The 27,711-nt window shown below is 49.5% G+C and overlaps 1 protein-coding gene and 2 long non-coding RNA genes across 3 annotated transcripts; 1 reads left to right on the forward strand and 2 right to left on the reverse strand.

The window, feature by feature from the left end:
* The first annotated feature begins 200 nt into the window (after positions 1 to 200).
* LOC143959433 (uncharacterized) lies at positions 201 to 17,148 on the forward strand. The gene is made up of 2 exons (XR_013270229.1): positions 201 to 672; positions 16,884 to 17,148. It is a non-coding gene; the product is annotated as an uncharacterized LOC143959433 (long non-coding RNA).
* On the reverse strand, positions 17,138 to 27,340 carry LOC143959431 (uncharacterized). The gene is made up of 3 exons (XR_013270228.1): positions 27,273 to 27,340; positions 23,121 to 23,169; positions 17,138 to 19,006 (listed from the first exon to the last, which is right to left on the reverse strand). It is a non-coding gene; the product is annotated as an uncharacterized LOC143959431 (long non-coding RNA).
* Positions 25,322 to 26,905, reverse strand: LOC143959445 (uncharacterized; the record flags this gene model as incomplete). The annotated part of the gene is made up of 2 exons (XM_077468102.1): positions 25,322 to 26,520; positions 26,796 to 26,905. Coding segments are annotated over 2 exons (1,047 nt in total), but the record flags the coding sequence as incomplete, so codon positions are not given.
* Positions 27,341 to 27,711: the final 371 nt, after the last annotated feature.

The following is a 27,711-nucleotide window of genomic DNA, read 5'->3' on the forward strand; positions in this document are numbered from 1 at the left end:
TCCCATCAATATTGCCCCATCATATTCCTCTATTATAAATCCTTAGTAGATGGTGTGGCTGTGCTGTCCCCCGGGTTCTATAATCAGAGCTAAGATGTCCCAGCCGCCTCCCCCACTGCTCATCACTGTGCAGAAGCTTTGGTAACCATGGCAACAAAAGCCTGTCAGTTAGAGGAGCACCAGGAGATTTGAAAAAAAAAAAAAAAAAAGGTTTCCATGACAACACTGCTGCACTATGATGTCACTGGCTGCTCTCATATAAGAAACAGCTCAGCAGGGTTCCTGCCAGTTGCTTTGTTGACTCTGAACGGTTAACACGAGCTTCTTTCTCTAGCGAGTTTTTTCTTGTAATCTGATCAGATTTTATCCGATTTCATTACAATTTAATTCTCACCCATTTAAAGCGTGTTTCATTATTCTTCATAATGAACAGATTTAACCTTAAAAAGGTTGTTTCTCAAAATAACACCAAAGAGAAACCCACCATTGGAAGACCACCTATGGAAGGAGATATCAGTTTCCATCCTGCAGATATCTCAAGCAAGAAGCCCAAAAGAATGCAGAGAAGGATACTACGGGCTCTTATGCGCGGCTGCTTCAGAGCCGTTATTGGATGCTTTCATGCCGGCGTTAAAGTCAATGGCCAACAGCAGAAAACAGAAGACCTGAATGGTAAGTCCTTTTTTTATTAAGGTTTTTAGTTACAATCAACACAAGACATACACACAACCCATGTACGTATTGTACAATCATAATAAACACACATTTATAAGCAATATTTAAGAAAAAGAAAAGAAAAAAAAAAAAGACCTCATAACATTGTATACTACTAATATCTTAATCTCCCAACCCCATCATTCAAGTTTTTACACCGCTATATTTAGAGGTTCATATATATCTGGTGTAATAAATGGTCAATACATCATCACGACTATATCTGTCCTCAAACCCCTTGTGCCACTCTACATAATTGATGGTTGTGAGCAGGGGCGGACTGACAACTCATGGGGCCCCTGGGCAATAGGGGATCATGGGGCCCCCTTTGTCTCCACCCACCCACACACAAGCCACACCCTCACAAAGCACCACGTATATATTGCACTGCTACATTACATGCATTGGTCACATAATTTATCTACTGTATGTTCAAAATAAATGTTTAAAGAGTTAAGAAAAATAAACTCACATTAACCATGTACATTTACTGCGGGGCTGCATCTCCTGTGAGCAGAATCACGTACAGGTACTTGATTCTGCACTTGCGGGTCTGCGCGCTGTTTGATTGGACACACCGAGAGCTAATCAGCACGTCTGGTGGGCCCCGCCCCATCGTTTCCAACAGAGGCAGAATAGTGGTCTGCCGATGTAAACAAATCCCCAGAGAGCCTCCCCCACTTACACCAGGATCCCCAGAGAGCCCCCTCCTTACATCGGGTCCCCAGAGAGCCCCCGACCCCCTTACGTCAGGCTCCCCAGAGAGCCCCCTCTTTACATAAGGGTCCCCAGAGAGCCCCCTCCTTACATCAGGGTCCCCAGAGAGCCCCCTCTTTACATAAGGGTCCCCAGAGAGCCCTCTCCTTACAACAGGGTCCCCAGAGAGCCCCCTCCTTACATCAGGGTCCACATTGAGCCCCCTCATTACATCAGGGTCCCCAGAGAGCCCCCAACCCCCCCTTACATAAGGGTCCCCAGAGAGCCCCCTCTTTACATCAGGGTCCCCAGACAGCCCCCGACCCCCCTTACATAAGGGTCCCCAGAGAGCCCCCTCTTTATATCCTGGTTCCCAGAGAGCCCCCTCTTTACATCCTGGTCCCCAGAGAGCCCCCTCCTTATGTCAGGGTCCCCAGAGAGCCCCCGACCCCCCCTTACATCAGTGTCCCCAGAGAACCCCCGACCCCCCTTATGTCAGGGTCCCCAGAGAGCCCCTTCCTTACATAAGGGTCCCTAGAGAGCCCCCTCTTTACATCCTGGTCCCCAGAGAGCCCCCTCCTTATGTCAGGGTCCCCAGAGAGCCCCCGACCCCCCCTTACATCAGTGTCCCCAGAGAACCCCTGACCCCCCTTATGTCAGGGTCCCCAGAGAGCCCCTTCCTTACATAAGGGTCCCTAGAGAGCCCCCTCTTTACATCCTGGTCTCCAGAGAGCCCCCTCCTTACATCAGGGTCCTCAGAGAGCCCCCGACCCCCCCTATGTCAGTGTCCCCAGAGAGCCCCCGACCCCCCTTACGTCAGGGTCCCCAGAGAGCCCCCTCCTTACATAAGGGTCTCCAGAGAGCCCCCTCTTTACATCAGGGTCCCCAGAGAGCCCCCGACCCCCCCCTTTACATCAGGGTCCCCAGAGAGCCCCCTCCTTACATAAGGGTCCCCAGAGTCCCCTCTTTACCTCCTGGTCCCCAGAGAGCCCCCTTACATCAGGGTCCTCAGAGAGCCCCCCTTACATCAGGGTCCCCAGAGAGACCCCCATAGATCTGGGTTCCCAGAGAGACCCCCCCATTGATCCGGGTCCCCAGAGAGCCCCCCATACATCAGAGTCCCCAAATATCCCCCCATACATCAGGGTCCCAAGAAAGCCCCCATACATCAGGGTCCCCAGAAAGCCCACCACCCCCCATACATCAAGGTCCACAGAGATCCCCCTCCCCCATACATCAGGGTCCTATGTAGATATATTTATTTTTCTCTAAGCACCATATCATTTGTTTGCATTTTCCATTCGCCTAATGTCGGAGGATGTGGAGACATCCCTTAATTAGGCTATAAAGAGAGTCCTTACTATCGGTATATGAGTGTTTTCCAGGGTCCTAGATTCATCTATCATACTTAAGGGGCATACCCCAGGTTCTTCCATCAATTCTGACTTAAAGTGGAGGTCCCGCAATTTTTTTTTTAAAGTCAGCAGCTACAAATACTGCATCTACTGCCTTTTAAAATATAGACACTTACCTGTCCAGGGCGCCTGTGATGTCGGCACCCGTGATGTCGGCACCCGAAGCCGATCTGTCGCTTGGCTCTCGGGTGCTGCCACCGCCATCATCGGTAAAGGAATCAGGAAATGAAGCCTTGTACAATCCCAGTTCCCTACTGCTCAAGCGTGAGTTGCGCTGCGCAAACTGGATGGTCCCTGCTGTCTCTGGGATCCGTGCATTTCACAGTAGACGGGGGGGGGGGGGTGAAGAGGCGTAGACTCCAACGAGAGTCTATGCCCAGAAATGGGTGCAAATACCTGTATTATACAGTTCCATTTTTATGTAAAGACAGTTAGCAGTAGAAATAACCCCTTCCCAATACTGATGGAGTTTAGGACATCTCCATAACATGTCTTAAATTAGCCAGCCCCATATTACATCTAGGACAAAGAGGGGTATCTTTACGCTGCCATGTGATAGGTCCTGTGTGAAATGAATAGTTGGGTTCATTTCTGTGTGGAGGATAAAGAGACCATGGGCAGTGCGGACAATGCCACCTCCCAATGATCATCCCTTATGGGACTTAGATCCCTTTCCCACTGTCTCTTTGAAGGTTCAATTTTGATTGCAACTCTGTAGTCATATATGTCAATCTTTTGATTTAATTTCCAACAATCCACATGTACACACTACTGGGAAGTCCATACACATGCAGATGGATGGTTATAGATCTCTTATTAGCACCATCTCCCTGTGAATTAGTATTTTCTGAAAACCAGAAGATTACTTAACGGTGCCCCAAAGAAAACATGAAATAGTCCCCTCTGTTCCCTGCTGAATTGACAAAAAATAATGGATTGTCTGAACAGCCTTAGGGCTCATTTAAGCATGTTGTGCCCTCTGAACAGCAATCCACATCCAGGTCGCTCTTCAGAGTCCATTTGACAGGTGGTAAGAAGGTGTTATATTGCCTCCTCACCACTTGTTTAAACACGACAACGTTATATAAACATTTTAGATCCCTGTATGTGTGCTGTACAGGTTTTAAAATCCTTATACTGTTAGGAAAATGTTGTCACACCCCAATTTCTTCACAGAGCACACAATCTCCTTTTTCTTTACTGGCTGAATGTGAGCTGTCAGGCAGGCCCAGGCCCTGGCCCTTATAGGTGGAGGGGGCCCAGTCATGCAAGCTGTACGGGGCCCCATTTCTAACAGCGGCCCTGAGTGTGGGGGCGAATGGCACTGAATGCAGACAGTGCATATCATATTAGGAGAAGTAGCTGCGTTTGTTCTAATCATTTTCAATAGACTGCCTGCATGCAGCACCTGGAAGTTACAGATGTTGCAAAAACGGCCCGTTCATGCTATATGGGCCTCATCACCCTTGTAAACAAGTCCATACAGACAGACAAAACTAATACAAATAAAACAGCGATAATTAATTATCCATGAGCATTTTAATATGCACTATGCAGGGCCGGACTGGCCTACCGGGATACCGGGAAATTTCCCGGTGGGCCGGCTGCCTGGTTGTTCGTGGGGCCGCTGTGAGGGCAGCGGCGCCTGAAAAAATATGGCCGTGGGGCCGGGCCGACATGAAACTGAGCAGGCACCAGCGCTGTTCCGAAGCTGGCCGTGCTCGGGCTGAGCCCGTACACGCTCGTCAATTTTCGTAAAGGAGGGCTCATGCGCAGTTACACGATGGGAGGCGCCATTTTTAAAAGTAAAGCAGAGCTCAGTGAGGTCTCGTCTGATGGCGTGTGCCTCTTCTTACGTCCCACCCGCAGCTTATGACCTCCTGAACGCCCCCCCTCCCCCTGCAGCCTCCGACCTTCTGTCCGCCCCCCTCCCCCATGCAGCATCTGACCTCCTGTCCGCCCCCCTCCCTCATGCAGCATCTGACCTCCTGTCCGACCCCCATCCCCCATGCAGCATCTGACCTCCTGTCTGCCCCCACTCCCCCTGCAGCCTCTGACCTCCTGTCTGCCCCCCATGCAGCCTCTGACCTCCTGTCCGACCCCCCAGCAGCCTCTGACCTCCTGTCTGCCCCCCATGCAGCATCTGACCTCCTGTCCACCCCCCTGCATTATCTGACCTCCTGTCTGCCCCCACTCCCCCCTGCAGCCTCTGATCTCCTGTCTGCCCCTCCGCAGCATCTGACCTCCTGTCCGCCCCTCCTGCAGCCTCTGACCTCCTGTCCGGCCCCATGAAGCCACTGACCTCCTGTCCAGCCCCCGCAGCCTCTGGACTCCTGTCCACCCCCCCGCAGCCTCTGGCCTCCTGTCCGCCCCCCCCCCCCCCCGCAGCCTCTGGCCTCCTGTTCGCCCCCCCGCAGCCTCTGGCCTCCTGTCCGCCCCCCCGCAGCCTCTGGCCTCCTGTCCGCCCCCTCCCCGCAGCCTCTGACCTCCTGTCCGCCCCCCGCAGCCTCTGACCTCCTGTCAGCCCCCTTTAGCCTCTGACTTCCTGTCCGCCCCCCTCCCCCTGCAGCCTCTGACCTCCTGTTCGCCCCCCTGCAGCATCTGACCTCCTGTCTGCCCCACCCGCAGCCCTGACTTCTCCTGTCGTCCCCTGCGCAGCCTCTGACTTCCCCTGTCGTCCCTTCCGCAGCCTCTGACTTCCCCTGTCGTCCCCTCCGAAGCCTCTGACTTCCCCTGTTCTCCCCTCCGCAGCCTCTGACTTCCCCTGTCGTCCCCTCCGCAGCCTCTGACTTCCCCTGTCGTCCCCTCCGCAGCCTCTGACTTCCCCTTTCGTCCCCTCCGCAGCCTCTGACTTCCCCTGTCGTCCCCTCCGCAGCCTCTGACTTCCCCTGTCGTCCCCTCCGCAGCCTCTGACTTGCCCTGTCCTCCCTTCTGCAGCCTCTGACCTCCTGTCCTCCCCCCTGCAGCCTCTGACCTCCTTTCTCCCCCCTGCAGCTTCTGACCTCCTGTCCCCCCCGCAGCTTCTGACCTCCTGTCTCCCCCTCTGCAACCTCTGATCTCCTGTCTGCCCCCATCCCCCCTGCAGCCTCTGACCTCCCATGTCCCCCCTCCTCCGCAGCCTCTGACCTCCCCTGTCCCCCTCTCTGCAGCCTCTGACCTCCCCTGTCCCCACCTCTGCAGCCTCTGACCTCCCCTCTTCCCCCTCTGCAGCCTCTGACCTCCCCTGTCCCCCCCTGCAGCCTCTGACCTCCCCTGTCCCCCCCTCTGCAGCCTCTGACCTCCCCCGTCCCCCCCCTGCAGCCTCTGACTTCCCCTGTTCTCCCCTCCGCAGCCTCTGACTTCCCCTGTCGTCCCCTCCGCAGCCTCTGACTTCCCCTGTCGTCCCCTCCGCAGCCTCTGACTTCCCCTTTCGTCCCCTCCGCAGCCTCTGACTTCCCCTGTCGTCCCCTCCGCAGCCTCTGACTTCCCCTGTCGTCCCCTCCGCAGCCTCTGACTTGCCCTGTCCTCCCTTCTGCAGCCTCTGACCTCCTGTCCTCCCCCCTGCAGCCTCTGACCTCCTGTCTCCCCCCTGCAGCTTCTGACCTCCTGTCCCCCCCGCAGCTTCTGACCTCCTGTCTCCCCCTCTGCAACCTCTGATCTCCTGTCTGCCCCCATCCCCCCTGCAGCCTCTGACCTCCCATGTCCCCCCTCCTCCGCAGCCTCTGACCTCCCCTGTCCCCCTCTCTGCAGCCTCTGACCTCCCCTGTCCCCACCTCTGCAGCCTCTGACCTCCCCTCTTCCCCCTCTGCAGCCTCTGACCTCCCCTGTCCCCCCCTGCAGCCTCTGACCTCCCCTGTCCCCCCCTCTGCAGCCTCTGACCTCCCCCGTCCCCCCCCTGCAGCCTCTGACTTCCCCTGTGCCCCCCTCTGCAGCCTCTGACCTCCCCTGTTCCCCCCTCTGCAGCCTCTGACCTACCCTCTCCCCCCTCTGACCTCCCCTGTTTCCCCCAACCACAGCCTCTGACCTCCCCTGTTCCCCCCCAACCACAGCCTCTGACCTCCCCTGTTCCCCCCTCTGCAGCCTCTGACCTCCCCTGTCCCCCCCTCTGCAGCCTCTGACCTCCCCTGTTCCCCCCCTCCGCAGCATCTGACCTCCCCTGTTCCCCCCCTCCGCAGCATCTGACCTCCCCTGTTTCCCCCTCCGCAGCCTCTGACCTCCCCTGTCGTCCCCTCCGCAGCCTCTGACCTCCCCTGTCGTCCCCTTCACAGCCTCTGACCTCCCCTGTTGTCCCCTTCACAGCCTCTGACCTCCCCTGTCGTCCCCTCCGCAGCCTCTGACCTCCACTGTCGTCCCCTCCGCAGCCTCTGACCTCCCCTTTCATCCCCTCCGCAGCCTCTGACCTCCCCTGTCGTCCCCTCCGCAGCCTCTGACCTCCCCTGTTGTCCCCTCCGCAGCCTCTGACCGCCCCTGTCGTCCCCTCGGCAGCCTCTGACCTCCCCTGTCGTCCCCTCCGCAGCCTCTGACCTTCCCTGTCGTCCCCTCCGCAGCCTCTGACCTTCCCTGTCGTCCCCTCCGCAGCCTCTGACCTCCCCTGTCTTCCCCTCCGCAGCCTCTGACCTCCCGTCATCCCCTCCGCAGCCTCAGACCTCCCATGTCGTCCCCTCCGCAGCCATTGACCTCCCCGTACCATCTGCAGCCTCTGACCTCCCCTGGAGAGGAGTCAAGAGTGGAAATGCCGCCAGGGGGGTCATGGGAGAAGTCAGACATGTATGGACTGTGGAGAGGAAATGATGGGATAAAACCAGAGCCACGAGCTGAACCGACTGACTGAGCCCTGCACGGTGCACCTGAGAGGAAGTCAGTGAAAGCACTGCCAGGCCAGCCTGGGGGGGGGGGGGCAATACAATATTGTAAGGGGGCACTGATATAAAGGTTTCCCCCTTATATCAGTAAACCCTCTTATCTTAGTGTTTTCTTTCTTTCTGGTCATCAGAGTCCTCCCCACATTCCCAGAGTTCCCCTTTACATCATAGTCTGCAGGATTCCACCTTACAGTGCAAGGGGCGACTCTGATGTAAAGGGCAATGCTGCAGACCCTGATGTAAGTGAGAACTCTAAAGGGGAATGCAGTGGACTCTGATATAAGTGGGGTCTCTGGTCACCAGTGCCCCCTTTTTATATCAGAGTTCCCGCTTAGATCGTGATCTGCAATGTTCCCCTTTATGTCAGAGTTCCCTTGCACTGTAAAGGGGGAATCCTCCTGATGTAAGGGGGAACTCTGTGCTGGGTTATATTAATCTGACCTTCATGTAAATGGAGAAATTTGGTTTTTGACTTTTGTTTAACTTAAACACATTGCTAATAGCATTAGCTACATGTTTATAGGGTAAATATTGATATTTGTACTGAAAACTGCCATTTTTGGCACCTTTTTTTTTGCAGTGTCAGTAAAAAATGTGCCAGTAAGGCCCCTTTCACACTGAGGCACTTTGCCGGCACTAGAGTGCTAAAAATAGCGCCTGCAAAGCTTCCTCAAACAGCCGCTGCTGTCTCTCCAGTGTGAAAACCCGAGTGCTTTCACACTGGAGCGGTGCGCTTGCAGGACGCTGAAAAATGTCCTGCAAGCCGCATCTTCGGAGCGCTGTAGGAGCGGTGTATTTACCGTTCCTAAAGGGCCCCTTCCCATCGAAAACAATGGGGCAGCGCTCCAAACGCACCTGCAAAGCGCCGTTGCAGCAGTGCTTTGCGGGCGGTTTTAACCCTTTTTCAGGCGCTAGCGGGGTTTAAAACTGCCCCGCTAGTGGCCAAAAAGCACTGCTAAAACGATGGTAAAGCGCCGCTAAATATAGCGCCGCTTTACTGCCAGTGCGCCCAGCACCTCAGTGTGAAAGTAGCCTAAATGCCATGATTTTTTGCAAGTAAACAATTGGTGCTGTTTGTAAATTCCATGTCTCTCTTATCTATATATAATACACTCTTCAAATGTGCTTTAAAATGTATGGTTTTCCCTTTTCTGAACAAGAAAATAATGACGTTATGCTGTTGGGCTGGTATAATAATGCTCTGGGGCTGGTATGAAATTATTTCCAGGGCTGGTTTTTATTCTCAGTCCGGCCCTGGCATTATGCCTTTAACCTAAGTGCTGTAATTAAAAGTGTCTGTGTTCCTAAAGCCGGCCATAGACAGTTCGTATCTCGGCCAGTTCAGCAGGGACCAGCCGAGATTCTATCCATGTATGTGCAGGCTGATTACGGGCTGGGTACAACCAGCCTGTCTGGTTTTTCATGTGATTATTGCCAGCCAGTGGGCTGGGATGAGTGGCAGGCAACCAGCATTTTTATACAAAGGCCAACAATAGTCATCCTGGTGTCCCTGTCATATCACGTTTATTCATTGTCTCTGGTAGAAGAGTTTTGAACTTTTCTCTCTATAACTTGATGTTGTACAAAGAAAAATATATGAAATGTAGATTAAGGTGCTAAATCTAATTACTCTTTTTTTTTATTGAAGATGTATGCACTATTTACTGCAGACAAGGCTCACATGGCAGGCCTGTTGACCAACACATTGAGACGCTGCCATCAAGTGACATTGAAATTAAGACTCCACCAGAATGCGGCCTGGACATGGCCACTCCACCAGAGTGCGGCCTGGACATGGCCACTCCACCAGAGTGCGGCCTGGACATGGCCACTCCACCAGAGTGCGGCCTGGACATGGCCACTCCACCAGAGTGCGGCCTGGACATGGCCACTCCACCAGAGTGCGACCTGGACATGGCCACTCCACCAGAGTGCGACCTGGACATGGCCACTCCACCAGAGTGCGACCTGGACATGGCCACTCCACCAGAGTGCGACCTGGACATGGCCACTCCACCAGAGTGCGACCTGGACATGGCCACTCCCCCAGAGTGCGACCTGGACATGGCCAATCCCCCAGAGTGCGACCTGGACATGGCCACTCCACCAGAGTGCGACCTGGACATGGCCACTCCACCAGAGTGCGACCTGGACATGGCCACTCCACCAGAGTGCGACCTGGACATGGCCACTCCACCAGAGTGCGACTTGGACATGGCCACTCCCCCAGAGTGCGACCTGGACATGGCCACTCCCCCAGAGTGCGACCTGGACATGGCCACTCCCCCAGAGTGCGACCTGGACATGGCCACTCTCCCAGAGTGCGACCTGGACATGGCCACTCCACCAGAGTGCGACCTTGACATGGCCACTCCACCAGAGTGCGACCTGGACATGGCCACTCCACCAGAGTGCGACCTTGACATGGCCACTCCACCAGAGTGCGACCTTGACATGGCCACTCCACCAGAGTGCGACCTTGACATGGCCACTCCACCAGAGTGCGACCTTGACATGGCCACTCCACCAGAGTGCGACCTAGACATGGCCACTCCACCAGAGTGTGACTTCCACAAGGATACTCCACCAGAGTGTGACTTCCACAGGGAGACTCCACCAGAGTGTGACTTCCACAGGGAGACTCCACCAGAGTGTGACTTCCACAGGGAGACTCCACCAGAGTGTGACTTCCACAGGGAGACTCCACCAGAGTGTGACTTCCACAGGGAGACTCCACCAGAGTGTGAATTCCACAGGGAGACTCCACCAGAGTGTGAATTCCACAGGGAGACTCCACCAGAGAATCCACTAGAATGTGACGTTCACATTCAGAACCCACCAGAATGTGACGTTCACGTTAAGACTACACCGGAAAGCGGCATTCACATTGTTAATCCACCAGAATGTGGCATTCACGTTGTGACTTCACCAGAATGTGACGCTCAAGATGAGACTCCACAAAAATGCCAGCGGAACCTTGGGAACATCTCCTCCGGTGAAGATGGGGGCAAAGTTCCAGCAAAGAATAGGAAGATATTGGTGGTAGGGGACTCAATCATTAGAAGGACAAAGAGGGAAATCTGTCTCAAAGACAGTTATTACCGAACAGTATGTTGTTTACCAGGTGCTCGTGTTCGAGACATTATCCATCAGATGGACAGATTGTTGGATGGGGCTGGGGAGAGCCCAGCTGTCATGATACATATTGGTACTAACGAAAAAGTTGGAGGAAATTGGGGCACCCTAAAAAATGATTTCAGGAACTTAGGGGCTATATTGAAGAAAAGGACCTCCAAGGCAATATTTTCAGAAATACTGCCCGTACCTCGAGCCAAACCATGGAGGCAGCAGGAGCTTAGGGATCTTAACAACTGGCTGAGGTACTATTGCAGGGAGGAGGGGTTTGGCTTCATGGAGAACTGGGCTGACTTTTCAGCCGGTTACCATCTTTATTGCAGTGATGGATTGCACTTAAATGGAAGAGGTGCAGCTTTTTTGGGAAGGAAGATGGCCAAAATGTTGGAAGAAATTTTGGTTGACGCTCCACCAGAATGTAAAGTTCACATTGAGAACCCACCAGAATGTGACTCTCACACTGAGACTCACCCAGAATGTGACGTTCACGTTGAGACCACACCTGAAAGCGGCATTCACATTGTTTCTCCACCAGAATGTGGCATTCACGTTGTGACTTTACCAGAAAGTGACGCTCAAGATGAGACTCCACAAAAATGCCAGAGGAACCTTGGGAACATCTCCTCCAGTGAAGATGGGGGCAAAGTTCCAGCAAAGAATAGGAAGATATTGGTGGTAGGGGACTCAATCATTAGAAAGACAAAGAGGGAAATCTGCCACAAAGACAGTTATTACCGAACAGTATGTTGTTTACCAGGTGCTCGTGTTCGAGACATTATCCATCAGATGGACAGATTGTTGGATGGGGCTGAGGAGAGCCCAGCTGTCATGATACATATTGGTACTAACGAAAAAGTTAGAGGAAATTGGGACACCCTAACAAATGATTTCAGGAACTTAGGGGCTATATTGAAGAAAAGGACCTCCAAGGCAATATTTTCAGAAATACTGCCCGTACCTCGAGCCAAACCATGGAGGCAGCAGGAGCTTAGGGATCTTAACAACTGGCTGAGGTACTATTGCAGGGAGGAGGGGTTTGGCTTCATGGAGAACTGGGCTGACTTTTCAGCCGGTTACCATCTTTATTGCAGTGATGGATTGCACTTAAATGGAAGAGGTGCAGCTTTTTTGGGAAGGAAGATGGCCAAAATGTTGGAAGAAATTTTGGTTGACGCTCCACCAGAATGTAAAGTTCACATTGAGAACCCACCAGAATGTGACTCTCACACTGAGACTCACCCAGAATGTGACGTTCACGTTGAGACTACACCTGAAAGCGGCGTTCACATTGTTTCTCCACCAGAATGTGGCATTCACGTTGTGACTTTACCAGAAAGTGACGCTCAAGATGAGACTCCACAAAAATGCCAGAGGAACCTTGGGAACATCTCCTCCAGTGAAGATGGGGGCAAAGTTCCAGCAAAGAATAGGAAGGTATTGGTGGTAGGGGACTCAATCATTAGAAAGACAAAGAGGGAAATCTGCCACAAAGACAGTTATTACCGAACAGTATGTTGTTTACCAGGTGCTCGTGTTCGAGACATTATCCATCAGATGGACAGATTGTTGGATGGGGCTGAGGAGAGCCCAGCTGTCATGATACATATTGGTACTAACGAAAAAGTTAGAGGAAATTGGGACACCCTAACAAATGATTTCAGGAACTTAGGGGCTATATTGAAGAAAAGGACCTCCAAGGCAATATTTTCAGAAATACTGCCCGTACCTCGAGCCAAACCATGGAGGCAGCAGGAGCTTAGGGATCTTAACAACTGGCTGAGGAACTATTGCAGGGAGGAGGGGTTTGGCTTCATGGAGAACTGGGCTGACTTTTCAGCCGGTTACCATTTTTATTGCAGTGATGGATTGCACTTAAATGGAAGAGGTGCAGCTTTTTTGGGAAGGAAGATGGCCAAAATGCTGGAAGAAATTTTAAACTAGGAGATGATGAGGAAAAGGGATCAGAGAATGATTTTCTAGTGAACATGAGGGAGAAGATCTTCAAGTCGAGCCATCATCACCAGAGTCCAGATGTCATTATTCTCTAAAAAGATTCTCATCAGCACCTATCTTCAAAAGAGCAATACCTTCAGCTATCTTCACCCAACAAGAGTGCCATATTATCAGGGCCAGGACAAGGGGTGGGCAGGAGGGGCGGCTGCCCTGGGCACTGTGGTATCATGGGCGGTGGGGAGCACCACAAGGAAATAGGGGGAGGGGATTTGTGTTGGAAAGGGGGATTTGGGGGGCAACAGGAAGTATTGTTCTAGGAGGGGAAATTTGGGGGGTATGCTAAAATTTAGGGGGAGAAGGAATGGGGGAAGAAGATTTGTGCTAGGAAGGATGATTTGCAGTGGAGTTATTGGGAGGAGTAATCTTAGGGGTAGATAATTTGTGCTAGGAGGAGTGATTTTTTTTTGGGGGGGGCACTTGAATTGGGGGGATTTGGGGGGTGGGGGGGGTAAGATTTGTGCTGGGATGAGGGGGAATTTATGCTTAGGGGGGGTGAAAAAGATTAGTGCTCAGTTTTTTTTGTGGGGGGGTTTTGATGACGCATAATGCCCATACACCTTGGGGGCGGCGGGTGTAGTTGGGCATGTTTGCCCTGGGCTCTGGATGACCTTGTCCCGTCACTGCATATTATCTTTTCTACATAGTCCAAGTTTTGTGTGTGGGAACAGAATGTTACAAGACTCAATGGAAAGTCTGAGGAATCCTGCCAGGGACCAGGTATATATGTACCAACACAGGCTCCTACACTGATGGCGGCTGCCACTCCAGTAACTGGAGGGCCTTCCCATCAGCCCTCTATTTCCCTTTCTGCAGCTTCTGGATCACCAACTATCAAGTATAAGTAGTATCAGCATGTTTTTGAGGTGTGTGTTGGACCGGCTATGAGGGGAGGTTGGAGGCCGGTATGTTTTTTTTTTTTTTTAGCATTTTATGTTTTTAATATATTAACAGACATTACTGTATAAATGACTTTGCCAGTGGTGGACGTTAGGCAACTAAAAGGAAATAAAACATACAAACATGTTCATACAACTTCCTTGGCATCATTATTACTAACTTGCTCACTGCAGGGAATATCACAACAAATGTGTTGGCCTCCCTTATTGCGGAGGCCGGTATGTTTTTGAGCCGTGTGTTACACCGGCTATGAGGGGAGGTTGGAAATCTTTTTGTCTTCAGAGGTCGGAGGAGTCTTTCCAGCTTTATTTAGGCTTTTTCTGCTGGAGAAATGAGAACTCTTCTCACCAATAAGGTCCTTTATGGAGAAGTTCAAGGCCTCACTCACACGGGGTGTATGAATCTGTACCCTGTGTGGGGCTGTATTTACCCCAAAAAGGACATCCATGCGGGTGCAGTTGTGCGGACGCACCCTGGGTGCATTTCGGGGCCTTGCACCAGCACCCACACAGATGCCACATTGGGTACAGCTGCTGCACCCCAGTTGACAGCAATGGGACTGCCTACACGGGATGCTGGGAACACCTGTGCATCCCCATTCTGATAAACACGGCCCTCCCATGGGGTATGGCTTCATACCCTCCATGTGAATAAGACGGAAGTATGAACGGAATCATTAGCTCCTTTGTGTTGCTAATTTGGGGACCACTGAACTCCCCCCCTCCCAGCTCCTCCAGTTACCATGGGCCTCTTGGCTGCTTCTCTGATTAATGCTCTCCTTGCCTGGCCTGTCAGTTTAGATGGACGGCCATGTCTTGGTAGATCTGCAGTTATGCCATACTGTTTACATTTCCGGATGATGAATTAAACAGTGCTCCGCAAGATGTTCAAAGCTTGGCATTTTTTTTTTTTTTTTATAACCCAACCCCGTTTTAAATGTCTCCACAACTTTATCCCTGACCTTTCTGGTGTGTTCCTTGGCCTTCATGATGCCGTCTGTTCACAAAGGTTCTCTAACAAGCCTCTGAGGGCTTTGCAGAACAGCTGTATTTATACTGAGATTACAGCAGCTACCTAAACCAAACAACCAGTTTCCCCAGGAAGTAGTAGAGAAGTTAATATTGCAGTCCAGCAACAGGTTTTATTTGCCCACCACCTTTACTACATAAGGTTCTGATTAAACTGCACTGAGGCTCTGCAACATTACACTTTAAAGTGAACTCTGCTTTGCCCATGCAGGTTACGTGAACAACCGTTTTCTTCCCTCACTTGCCACCCGCCGGCCATCATATGACAGCCAGGCGGTGCGGCTCTTGTTCTGGGAGTGCTTCATATGATGGCCTCCCATTTAAACAGGGAATGCGCACGATCATGCGCACGCATCCCTGTTCCTTCGGTGGCGGCGTGTCACTGAGACACCGCTCGCCACTGAGGAGGGGTGTACAGCCATTTGACATGGCCGTTTACCACGTGATCAGCCATGATGAAGTCACAGCCGATCACAAGTGGTACCGCCCCACTTTGCACAGCTCATGCACGCGATCGGAAACACGCTGCCCATGCACGTCGGTGGCGGCATGTTCCCAGGATCACTGCTCTTTACCGACGGTGGTAAACAGCCATTGGCTGGCGGCGGCATGTGATTGGCTGTGATCCTTTCACAGCCAATCACTAAATGTAAACAAACCGCGGTAACGAGATGTTACCGGGTTCTCCTCCTCACACACCAATCGTGTGTGAGGAGATTGCAGTAACATCTCGTTACTGCCTACAGTGTACACCAACACACACTGATTGCCCCCCACACCTGTCACAGTCCACCAGAGTACCCGAGTACCTGTCCCCAGGCCATCAGAGTACCTGAGTACCTGTGGTGGTGAAGCACTCGGTCGGTGTTCCTATTAAACACTTTGGGTGGAGATAGAAGCATTATCAAGAAAATCTTAAACACTGAAGAGACTGTTTACATTTATGCACTATATTTATGCACAAAGCACTTTTTCTTACAGGAGATAATAAAGCACTTGTAATATTAATGGTATATTGGAGCATATTGTGGTTTATACTGTTTGTGGTATATAGAAAGCAACAAACAGTTTTTTTCACACATTTTTTACACTGTTGAAACTATTTATTGTGGATGATTTTTTTCACAGCATCCCTATATAATTTTGGGGGCTTGAGCACTTTAGTTGTTTGTGGTCTGTGTAAGATTTCTTTATTTATTTGTTGACGCCAGTGCAGGAGTTGGGGGTCTGGTCAACAGACACAAACTGCAGTGGTACCATCACATATGTATATTTTTCCTTTTTTTTCTGGTTTTATAATTTGTAAAAGTGGTAGTTTAGTTGGTAGTGATATTAATGTATTTGAAACACATGGTCTAGACTTCTTGGAAGTAAGGCATTATTATAGGAAATAAAGTTAGCGCAACCCTGATCATACGCACATATTCATTAGATTGACTCACATAGTGATATCTCTATATTAGGTTGCAGCAAACAGATATATTTTACATTTTCTTGTCCCTAGTGCGCCGGTATTTTTACTATTTTTTGTTAAAACACATGCATGTTCACCTTAAAGCAGAGTTCCACCCAAAAGTGGAAGTTCCGCTTTATGCACTCCTCGCCCCTTACATGCCACAAATGGCATGCAATTTTTTTTGGGGGGGGTTGGGTACCTATAAACACACCTTCTTGACAGGTACTTCCTGTCACACTTCCTCCTTCCGTGTGCCTAGGCGATGCCCCCTCTCCCCCTAGGTGGCCCCTCCCTCGCTGCAATCTTCTGAGACACGTCACAGGTCCCACAAGATTTCCTGGCCACTAGGAGAGCTCAGAGCAACTCGCGCATTCGCAGAGTATGCCTGGCTGTGAAACCGCAAGCTGTCACAGCCGGGTGCCCACAGTTGCAATGACAGCACCGCGGAGAGGAGGGGGAGAGGAGTGAGGCTTGCGGCGGCCGCATTGCTGGAACGTGGGACAGGTGAGTGTTTTGTTAAAAGTCAGCAGCTACACTTCTTGTAGCTGCTGACTTTTAATAAACTGAAAAATGAGTGGAACGGTTTTGTTCTTTTATGTACTTGCAATGCTTTTATAGGGATAACATTTAGAGAACTGTGTTTGTATTGCAGAGATATATTTTATATGTTTCTGTTTGTTTTTCTCAGACATACACTTGAAGTATCTTCTGACCTTTGGTATAAAATATCCATTCAGCTGAACATCTTTAATGGGTGCATGAGCAACTCCTATTGACACAACTGAGGCAAAGCCCTGGATTTCCTGTAGAACAGCCTGTGTGTACGGCATCTTTACTTTGTCATCATAGTCAAGGTTGTCTCTGTCTCCTCTATTTCTTCTCTATATTTCTCTGAAAGAGCATCTACAGTTTTATACTCATACTGAAAATATAATAAAATAAAACTGAAGGCAGCTTAGGTTTGTATTATTCAAAAAAATATATTGAATTGCAGGTGACAGAAAGTGAAAGCACCTGATTGGTGGGTTGTAACTGACAATACAGATACTTCTAGAACAAAGCTACTAGATAATAAGAGATATAAAGAAGGAAACCATTATCAGAAGACTTTACCCCGAATGTCCGGATAGGTTATCATGTAAAGCAGACTCCATTCCAGAGTGGCAGAGGTAGTTTCCGTCCCAGAAAGAAAGATCTCCCACACATGAATAGGTTCTCAGCATCAAAGGTTGAATTGTGACCATCGGGGAAGTCTGCAAAATCTCCACTTACCATTCCTCGCTGTGGGGTTATCTGAGATAAACCTAATCACCCTTCACGGTGGGCTCCAAAACCTTCAGGAACAGGGGAACCTAGAGGTTACCCACAATCCTGGACCTGCAACAGCACCCTGCCAGTAAAACTTTGTACTGGATCCCAGGGTCCAGCTCTCTAAAAAGACAAACATTCGCAAGCAAAACCTTGTTTCTTCAAACACGAGGCCCAGGTACCATTCCTTTGGCCCATGAAAGGACACTCTAAACGGATCCGGTCAGCATGGCTAGTCCCAGCAAGGAAGCTTCCAGTGGAGCTTAGCACAGCAGATCTTTACTCGTGACCAACACCTTAGACACTGGGGAAAAAACTGAGGACTCCCAGTAGTGGGAGGGGTTATATAGGGAGTGCAATTCTTGCCTTAGGGTGTGCCAGTGTCCATCACCTATCAGTGGCCCTATAACCCGCATAGTAACTACTATGGCTCTGTGTCCCCTGATGTATGAAAAGAAAAGCAGATTTCAACTTTTGTAGACTGTTCATTTTACAGAAATCTTAAAAGCTGAACTTCAGTCATAGAAATAGAAAGTGCTTTCTACAGCAGGTGTGCTGCCTTACTGGGAATAAAGTGCCCAGTGCAGGGGGAAGCAGGGTGACATTTCAGCTCTAGAGATTACTTTTTTCATCACTGCAGCTTGCTGTTAAACTGAGTAACCTAGAAAAGCATTGCTTTGTCTGGGGGGTCCCTCTGCAACAAACTACAGCCAGTCTTTCCCTACTCATTGTGTGTGAGCATCTGTCTTCAGTAGCCCAGAGTTCAGCATAACCACTTGTTTAACGGGCACTTTCACCCACTTCCTGACCAGGCCAACATTTTAAGCTTTCAGCACTGTCGCACTTTGACAACTGCACAGGCATGCAGCATTATACCCATGTGACATTTTTATCTCCCCCCCACACTAGAGCTTTCTTTTGATGGTATTTAGTCACCACAAGGTTTTATTTTTTGCTAAACAAATGAAAGAGCAAACATTTTGAAAATCACTGATCGGTTCCCTGATTAGTGTAGCTGTCCCCTTTCACACTTGTCGGTCACTGGCTCTCCTTAAAAATGAATGCTGATTACTGGGAAGTGTGCTTATGTCTTGATCAGCCGTGTATGGACACAGCTGATCATGTGGTAAAGGGCCACTGTGATTGGCGATCACAGAGCACGCTGGGTGAGCACTGCAGCGGGCAACGATCTTGAGGACGTCAACAGAAGCCCTCCTAGAACTAAACGACAGCACTGTAGCCGTCATTCTGCTATAGCACGGTCGGCAAGTGGTTAGAGGTTATAGTGTCATAGATTATCTATTTTAATTCCAATTCCTATGGAGATCACCTGTCAAGAATGTCACCAAGATTTAAAAAGTTAATAGTAATCCTACCACCATTTGATGTCGATGACTGTCGCGTTGGCATCCTTTGTGGCTTAGAGTCTGTTGGGTTGCTAATAGGAGTCATTTTACAAGTGCGCACCCAAAGAGAAGGCCTGGGGCTCTCAGCAGAAGGAGCCTAAAGAATAGACAAATTTGTTATAGACAATTTATAGGGATACGCAATAGAAAGTTATTCTACTTTAGACTAAGTCTTGTCATCAATTATATACAGTGCCATAAGAAAGGTATTCAAACCGCTTGAAATTTTTACTTTGTCATGTTTCAACCAAAAAAACTTAAATTGGGATTTTATGTGATAGACCAACACAAAGTGGGACATAATTAGGGGTGCAACGGATCAAAAAAACTCACGGATCGGATCATTTTTAGGATCAGAAAATAGTAATTGAATTTGCAGAAACCTGTGAAAATTCCACCGCCATATAGTCCCCACTGTAATATCCACAATCTCCCCCACTGTAATATTGGCTGAGCGTGGCAGGGTACGGCTGGGTACGGCAGAGCATGGCTGGGTACGGCAGAGCACGGCTGCGTAAGGCAGAGCATGGCTGGGTACGGCAGAGCATGGCTGGGTACGGCAGAGCATGGCTGGGTACGGCAGAGTATTGCAGAGTAAGGCTGGGTATGTCAGAGTATCGGCAGGGTATGGCTGGGTATGGCAGAGTATTGGCAGAAGATGGCAGAGTAGTGGCAGGGGATGGCAGAGTATTGGCAGGGGATGGCTGGGTATGGCAGAGTATTGGCAGGGTATGGCAGAGTATTGGCAGGGTATGGCAGAATATTAGCAGGGTATGGCAGAATATTGGCAGGGTATTGGCAGGGTATTGCAGAGTAGGCTGTCAAAGAGCAGCGCTGTGGGCACTACAGATGCAGCCCACAGTGCTGCATCCATCCGACCTCTCCCCTTCCACTGTACAGATCAGTACAGAGAGGGGAGAGAGGAACCGGTGTCATGTCATGATTTGGTTTGTTTATAAGTGATCGCTCCGTCATTTGACGGAGCAATCACATTGTAAACGGCCTGGGTGAATAAAGATGGCTGCCGCTTCAGACCTAGGCCGAAGCCGCGGCCTTCCCTGAGACCGTGACCGGGGAGCGCGCCGCGGATCACGGCGTGTGCCGATCCGAGCGGGGTGACCCGTTTGGATCACGGATCGGTGACGATCCGTTGCACCCCTAGACATAATTGTGAAGTGGAAGGAACACGATAAAAATGGTTTTTAACTTTTAACTTTTTTTTTACTGATACCTCCAACTAAAATCTAGTCTTGCCTTCAGACGTCACCTAATTAATAAACAGTCCACCTGTGTGCAATTTAATCTCAGCATAAATGCAGCTGTTCTGTGAAGCCCTCAGAGGTTGGTTAGAGAATCTTAGTGAACAAACAGCATCATGAAGGCCAAGAAAAAGCCATAAGAAGTCTTGTTTGCGAGAAGTCATGTGGGGGACACAGAAAACATGTGAAAGATGGTGCTCTGGTCAGGAGACCAAAATTAAATTTTTTGGCCTAAAAGCAAAACGCTATGTGTGGCGGAAAACTAACACTGCACATCACCCTGAAAACAGCATCCCCACCGTGAAATATGGTGGTGGCAGCATCATGTTGTAGGAATGCTTTTCTTCAGCAGGGACAGGGAAGCTGGTCAGAGCCAGATACAGGGCAATCTTATAAGAAAACCTGTTAAGAGTCTACAAAAGACTTGACTGAGGCGGTGGTTCACCTTCCAGCAGAACAACTACCCTAAACCTACAGCCAGAGTTACAATAGAATGGTTTAGATCAAAGCATATACATGTGTTAGAATGACCCAAAGTCCAGACCTAAATCCAATTGATAATCTGTGGCAAGACTTGAACATTGCTGTTCACAGATGCTCTCCATCCAATCTGACAGAGCTTGAGCTATTTTGCAAAGAATGGGCAAAAAGGTCACTCTAGATGTGCAAAGCTGGTAGAGACATTCTCAAAGACTTGCAGCGAAAGGTGGTTCTACAAACTATTAACTCAGGGGGGCTGAATTAAAATCACGTTGGCCACCATTTATCATTTTACTTCTACTTTACAATTATGTGCCATTTTGTGTTGTTTTATCACAGTAAAATACATTTACGTTTTTGGTTGTAACATAACAACATGTGGAAAATTTCAAGGGGATGAATACTTTTTCAAGGCACTGTATACACCAATGGCTGCCAACCTAGCATTCTGGAACCACTTAATTTCATTCTGCAAGCCACTCATGTTGACCTCTGCTTCACATGCAGTACAGCAGGGGTGCCCAACCAGTGGCCCGCGGAGCCCTCTGATGTGGCCCGCGACCTCCTGCTCTGGGATGGCTGGTTGGCAAGCCCAGATTGCAGGTTCTCGACCCGGCATCCCAGAGCATCAGTGTTGTGAATGAAGCCGGTGGTAGTGGAAGCAAGCGGTTGTGTAGCAGAGCCATATAAGACGATGCTTCCTGTATAGCGCCACATCCTGTCACAGACAGAGTGATACCAAATGCACTCTTTCTGGAACAGCAACAGCTGGTGATACCCGAATTGAAGACTATTATTAAAGGTATGTTTAATACTATAATCTGCAGTGGTTACTGGACTGCTTTCAAACTGCACTGAGCCATAGACCTCTGTTATTTCCTATGGGTTTGGTGCGCTTTCAGAAAGTACACAACACCTGCAGGATATAATAGAATTCTATGGCAAAGTGCAGCTAACCCCAAGAAAAGCCAGAGGTGCACTGCTCTGGGTAGACCACAGCACATCAGTGTGAAAGCAGCCTTAGGCCCCTTTCACATGATTGGTCCAACCCAATCAGACCCTCCATTCACCTCTATGGAGTGGAAATTGTAAACAGACTTGTGTCCGTTTACATCTGCATACCTTCAATCCGATCCGCTAAAAGAAAAAAAAACAGAAGGTGATCTGTCCCCTTCCATCTGGGTGGATCGGAGGGCCCATAGAGTAGAGTGGACTGTGTCGGCTCTGCATATGCGGAGTGTACATGGACCTGTCATCCTCCCACTCCGCTCATTGTGGCCGTGACTGGTTACCAAGTCACTTAAGTGGTCCTTGCTCTTCAAAAGGTTGGCCATCCCTGCAGTACAGTCTGCAGGATTAACAGCAGCCTGATTAAGTTCTAAAGGGGCACAGAATGAGTAGAAAAAAACACCACATATTACTACAAATAATCAATTCTAGTTAAAAGGACAAACAAGCAATTTGTTTCTTATCTCCTCAGCAGGTTCTGCAGCTTCGGCCCTGCAGATTTAACAAACAAATTTAAGTCTGAAAAATCTAGCACCAGTCATTATACCACTTAGGATTTCCATTAATTTTTAAACACAACCATTATATACATGTATATATGCATACTAGTTGCAAGTACAATTCTTAACATGGTCACACAACCAATGAAGTCACCCAGAGGAGCAACGGATTCAAATGCAACTGGTGATAAGTATATCATAAAAAGAGTAATTAAGAGAAACAATAGCTAAGGCACTGGTCTAATAAAATTGTAACTTTTTTTTTTTTTTTTTAAACAACCCATATCCAAACTTACACTAAGGTACTGAGGACGCAGCTCCTAAAGCCCCATACACACTATCAGATTGTCTGCTGATTTTTGTCATCAGATTTACCAAAACCATGTAGTAGAAGGGCCTACCTGATTGCATACACATTGAAACTCCTAATGTTTGACCTCATATTATATGGTTTTGGTAAATCTGAAGGAAAAACTCAGCAGAAAATCTGATAGTGTGTATGGGGCTTTAGACAGGGTGATCACTAACTAGGACACAGGGTATCGAAGATCACTGAACTGAATGGAGGTGAGCCGGGCTCGCCACTCACCATGCCACTATTGGCATCTTTGTGAGCTCCCTCCGTCTCTGCGCTGCAAGCCAGAACCACAGTGAGTAGTGGGTGAGAATATGTTGGGGGCTTTGAAAAAGGGGCAAAGCCCCGAAACATATATGCCCTTTGGAGTTCTGGCTTGTAGCACAGAGATAAGAAGGGAGCTCACATGGACACCGACAGAGGCATGGTGGCCCCGTTCACCTCCATTCAGCTCAGTGATCTTTGATAACTAGGAAAGCAGCAAGCCACACCTCATGTGTGGATGGAGGAATCTTACTTATTTCAATCTTTGAAATATATAAAATAAGAAAACTTTACACAACTAAGAAAACTGTCAACTATTCAAACTAATCTCACAATCATTCTCACCTAATTTGAACAGTGACCTCTTCATTCACTATTTCAACGGAGCTCTGGTCTGCAAAAAAAGGTAACACATTAAAGAAGAATTAAAATGTAACGTTAATCAAAAAATTAAGTCCTAAATAATGCAATAAGCACGTCTTAAACTACGGGAGATGGTTCCTCAGTGCTTTGTCCTACCAATGCTCATCCCAGGTCAGCAAGCACTTTTACCATTATGTCAAAATAAATTAAGACATTACGCCATCCATCGTTTGCACAGAAAGACTTTGGGAAACCAGCAGTGGAGGCTTTTTCTTCCTGAACTAAAAGCCAAAGCCCTGCATTAAAGTGATTCTAAAAGAGTTGCGATAAAAAAAAAAAAAAATAAATAAATAAAAGCAGGGAGCAGATACCTGTCAAATTCAGGAATTTGCTCCCACTTCCGGGCATAGATCGCTGCACTTTCTGCTGCAAGCTACGCCATGTCCTGCAAGAGTGAAGCCGCCAACGTATTTTTTTTTCCCAGGTGGAACTCCGCTTTAAAGTGGTAGTAAACCCGCTAATTATTTTTTTTTTTTTTAACACCTGCAAAGCAAAAGGCATAATGAGCTAGTATGCACCGCATACTAGCTCATTATGAAATACTTACCTTAGAACGAGGCCCCGACATCTGGCCCGATCCACGCCGAGGGAGCTGACATGCTCCCTCGGCGTTTCTTCCGGGTATCGCGGCTCCAGCGCTGTGAGTGGCCGGAGCCGCGATATCGTCACTCCCATGCATGCGCGCTGGAGATTTCATTCCGGCCGGTCGGCCACTGCCAGATTTTCAGGCCGAGAATCCCCTTGTGCGCATGCGCCGCTGCAGTCAGCGGCGCATACCGAGGGGAATATCTCCTAAACCGTACAGGTTTAGGAGATGTTTTTTTTTACCTACAGGTAAGCCTTATTATAGGCTTTCCTGTAGGTAAAAGTTAAAAAAATGAGTATACAACCACTTTAAGCATCTCTATAAAATGGAGCCTCACTAAGACACTGTTTTCTGAGCTGGGTATAGAGCTTTAAAAGTGAATTTATCAGGTGACCACATTTCTAGTGTCAAAATAAAGAAACTAAATAAAGGGCTAACTGTACAAGCTTGTAAACCCTTACCTATGCTAAAGAACTAAATTCTTGTTGCTGCAAGGGAGACTGAACATCACCTTCACTAAGCAAAGTATGCCAAGGCACCCCAGACCTTGCCTCTTCTTGCTACAACAAAACTACATCACATGAATGTGTCAATAATGCTCACATGACTGAAGATTTAAGTGAGCAAGTGGCACACACTGCTTAGTCATAAGGTACTTTTTTTCTGCTCCTGGGCAACCCTCTGATTCCAGGCCCACACCTTACATAAGTTCTTGACTTTTGTCTGTAGTGATTGATGAGCTCCGTCCACCTCAGATATAATCTCTCTGCTGTTCAAAGATCCAATATAAGCACCTTGACTATAAAGGCTTCCACATGTAGGCTGGCAAGACCGGGCTTATTATTAGCACCAGGCTGTAGGTATAGCCTGGGATTTAGGCACTTCCAAGGCTCTAAGAAAACTAGTTGAAGTGAAATCTAAGTGCCATCTCCACAAGGTGCCCGCACATGTGTCAGTATTATTAGTTTGAAGACCTAAAGTGTTCACTATATCATTGTAACGCACAGCTGTTGTGGAACTTTAGACCTGGTTAGAAGTAGCACAGTGAGTCAAAGATAAACAGAAAGTGTTGTGCATAAATGATCCAATAGTATCATCACTGCTGCAGCAGCAGGGCCGATATCAGGGGTTACAGGCAGTTCTACTATAAGGGGCCCGAGCGTCCTAAGGGGCCCCACTAGCCAGGCCCGCTGCCCGTTCATCAAGACATGACATTAATCTGTCATGCACTGGCCGGGCCCCTGTAGGCCGTCCGATATTGAGAAGGAGAGAGAAGCCTCCAACGCCTTTCACCAGCAACCCCCGCCCCCCCCCCCCCCATTCGCACGCAATGGAAGGAGAACGGCGCTTACTAGTCTGAGCCCACCACCGCCTTTCACGAGCAGACCAGGCCCGCCGTCAGTGTGCGGGGGCAGTAGGAGGGCCCCATGGAGGAAAAGGTCAGGGAGGAGGAGCCTGCAGCGCCTGGGCTCCTGCAGCTGTGGCCCGTAGAGCCTGGTGGAGATGGGACACAGGGTCAGCTATCCCTCCTGGTACTGCTGGACAGGTGAGAGATGGGAGGACTGGTGCGTCCCAAAGTGTGTGTGACACTGCCCCCCCACCTGTCCTGCTGTCCCCTATCTGTGACACTGCCCCTCCTGTCCCGCTGACCTCCTCCCATGACACCTCCTCCTCCAGTTCCGCTGTCCCCTACCTGTCCTGCTGCACCCTTTTTATCCGGCTGCCCCCTTTTCTGTGACATTTCCCCCTCCTGTCTCTCTGCCCCCCTCCTAACACACTGGCCCCCACCTGTCCCACTGTTACCTTCCTGTCCCACTTCCCCCTCCTGTGGTAGGAGAAGATGGGACTGGAGAAGGAAGAGGACATGGGATGGATAAATTGGGACTGGAGGTGGAATGGGATGGAGGAGGAAGAGGACATGGGATGGAGGAGATGGGAATGGAGGAGGAGGATATGGGATGGAGGAGATGGGACTGGAGGAGGATGAGGATATGGGATGGAGGAGATGGGACTGGAGGTGGAATGGGATGGAGGAGGAAGAGGACATGGGATGGAGGAGATGGGAATGGAGGAGGATGAGGATATGGGATGGAGGAGATGGGACTGGAGGAGGATGAGGATATGGGATGGAGGCGATGGGACTGGAGGAGGATGAGGATATGGGATGGAGGCGATGGGACTGGAGGAGGATGAGGATATGGGATGGAGGAGATGGGACTGGAGGAGGATGAGGATATGGGATGGAGGAGATGGGACTGGAGGTGGAATGGGATGGAGGAGGAAGAGGACATGGGATGGAGGAGATGGGAATGGAGGAGGATGAGGATATGGGATGGAGAAGATGGGACTGGAGGAGGATGAGGATATGGGATGGAGGAGATGGGACTGGAGGAGGATGAGGATATGGGATGGAGGAGATGGGACTGGAGGAGGATGAGGATATGGGATGGAGGAGATGGGATTGCAGACAAAGGAGGACATGGAATGGCCAGTGGGCGAATTTGGTGGTACAGCGAAGGGGGAGACTCTGGAGAATGTTGGTGGTCAGGCCCGGGGGGGGCCAGGCCTAAAGCTGTGTAAGGGGCCCAAAAATGTCTGATGGCTGCCCTGTGCAGCAGTTCCCTGCGCCCACTCGGGTCCCTATTTTCATCTGGCACAATAGAGATTCTTTTCTTTCTGTGTCTCTTCTGAGACGGTGTCTTTGGCATCAGTTGTGGCTCAGCAGTGAAGTCATTGTTGGCAAAGTAGACAGCTGAAAATATTATGCAGACAATAAAGCCACTGATTGCAACAACCTGCACAAATCAGGAAAATCGACACAAAAAACACGTTTATTGAACGGACATGTGGAAAAGGGACGGGACTGTTGCTGTACAGAAGAGAAGTGAGTTTTGCAGGACATTTCCATCAGTGTTTGAATTACAATGAAGATGTAGACAACTTGGCCATAATAAAAACATTTGCAGCTTGAGAGGTTATGTGATAAGTTGCTGATCTGCTATACTCACTTGCTGAATATCTTCCTGGCTGCCTCCTCTATCTCCATCGCACATACCATGTGCTTGCTGTCCAGATGCCGCACAAAATCTTCTGTTTTGTGGGCACATACTGGCAGAAGACGTCACACAACTGCGCAATTGTAACTTATAGTAACGCAGAGCCGTATCGCAAAAAATGGCCTGGTCATGGGGGGTAAATCTTCTGGGGAGGTTAATCTTGGTTTCATGTTCTGTTCTATGACTGAGGATCATTTTTAATGACATTCTTGTAATGATAAGGTATAGATCTACATGGATGGGAGAAGCTTTATTCTGGAGAAAGACAGACAGTGCAGAGCATAGAATTCGTCTCTTATCACACAGAACAATCTAGTAGTGTGACCTCCATGTGTTATAGTGAGCCCTGAGCTCTGAGAGGGGGGGGGGCTGTGTGAGGAGCAGAGAGGGAAGGTCTGAGGTAAGTTGTCCCCTCTCCCTCCTTCTACGTACCCCCTGAGAAATATCTTTCTTCTTCCTCCCTCCAGTCATGTGACAAGGGCATAGAATGAGTGAGAACGGCACAGCCTTCCCTCACTGCACAGCGGAGATCTCTATTGCCACCTGCAGACTGGAGGGAGAAGAAAGCCGATGTAGTGTCACAGTTTGCTGCCTATCACAGGATGGTGCGGAAGTGACGTTGTTGCGTACTGCGCATGCGCGATGCGTTCCAAACGCTCGCGCCGTGCGTTCCAACATAGTTTCGGCAATACAGTTCAGCGAAACCATCACATAATGTTACGGAAGTGATGTTACACACAACACAAACACGGGCCACGTTGTTGCGTACTGCGCATGCGCGATGCGTTCCAAACACTTGCGCCGTGCCTTCCAACATAGTTTCGGCAATACAGTTCAGCGAAACCATCACATAATGTTACGGAAGTGAAGT

This window comes from Lithobates pipiens, unplaced genomic scaffold (genome assembly GCF_037356315.1).
Source record: "Lithobates pipiens isolate NorthernLeopardFrog02 unplaced genomic scaffold, aLitPip1_a1.2 Scaffold_75, whole genome shotgun sequence".
Classification (NCBI taxonomy): Eukaryota; Metazoa; Chordata; class Amphibia; order Anura; family Ranidae; genus Lithobates; species Lithobates pipiens.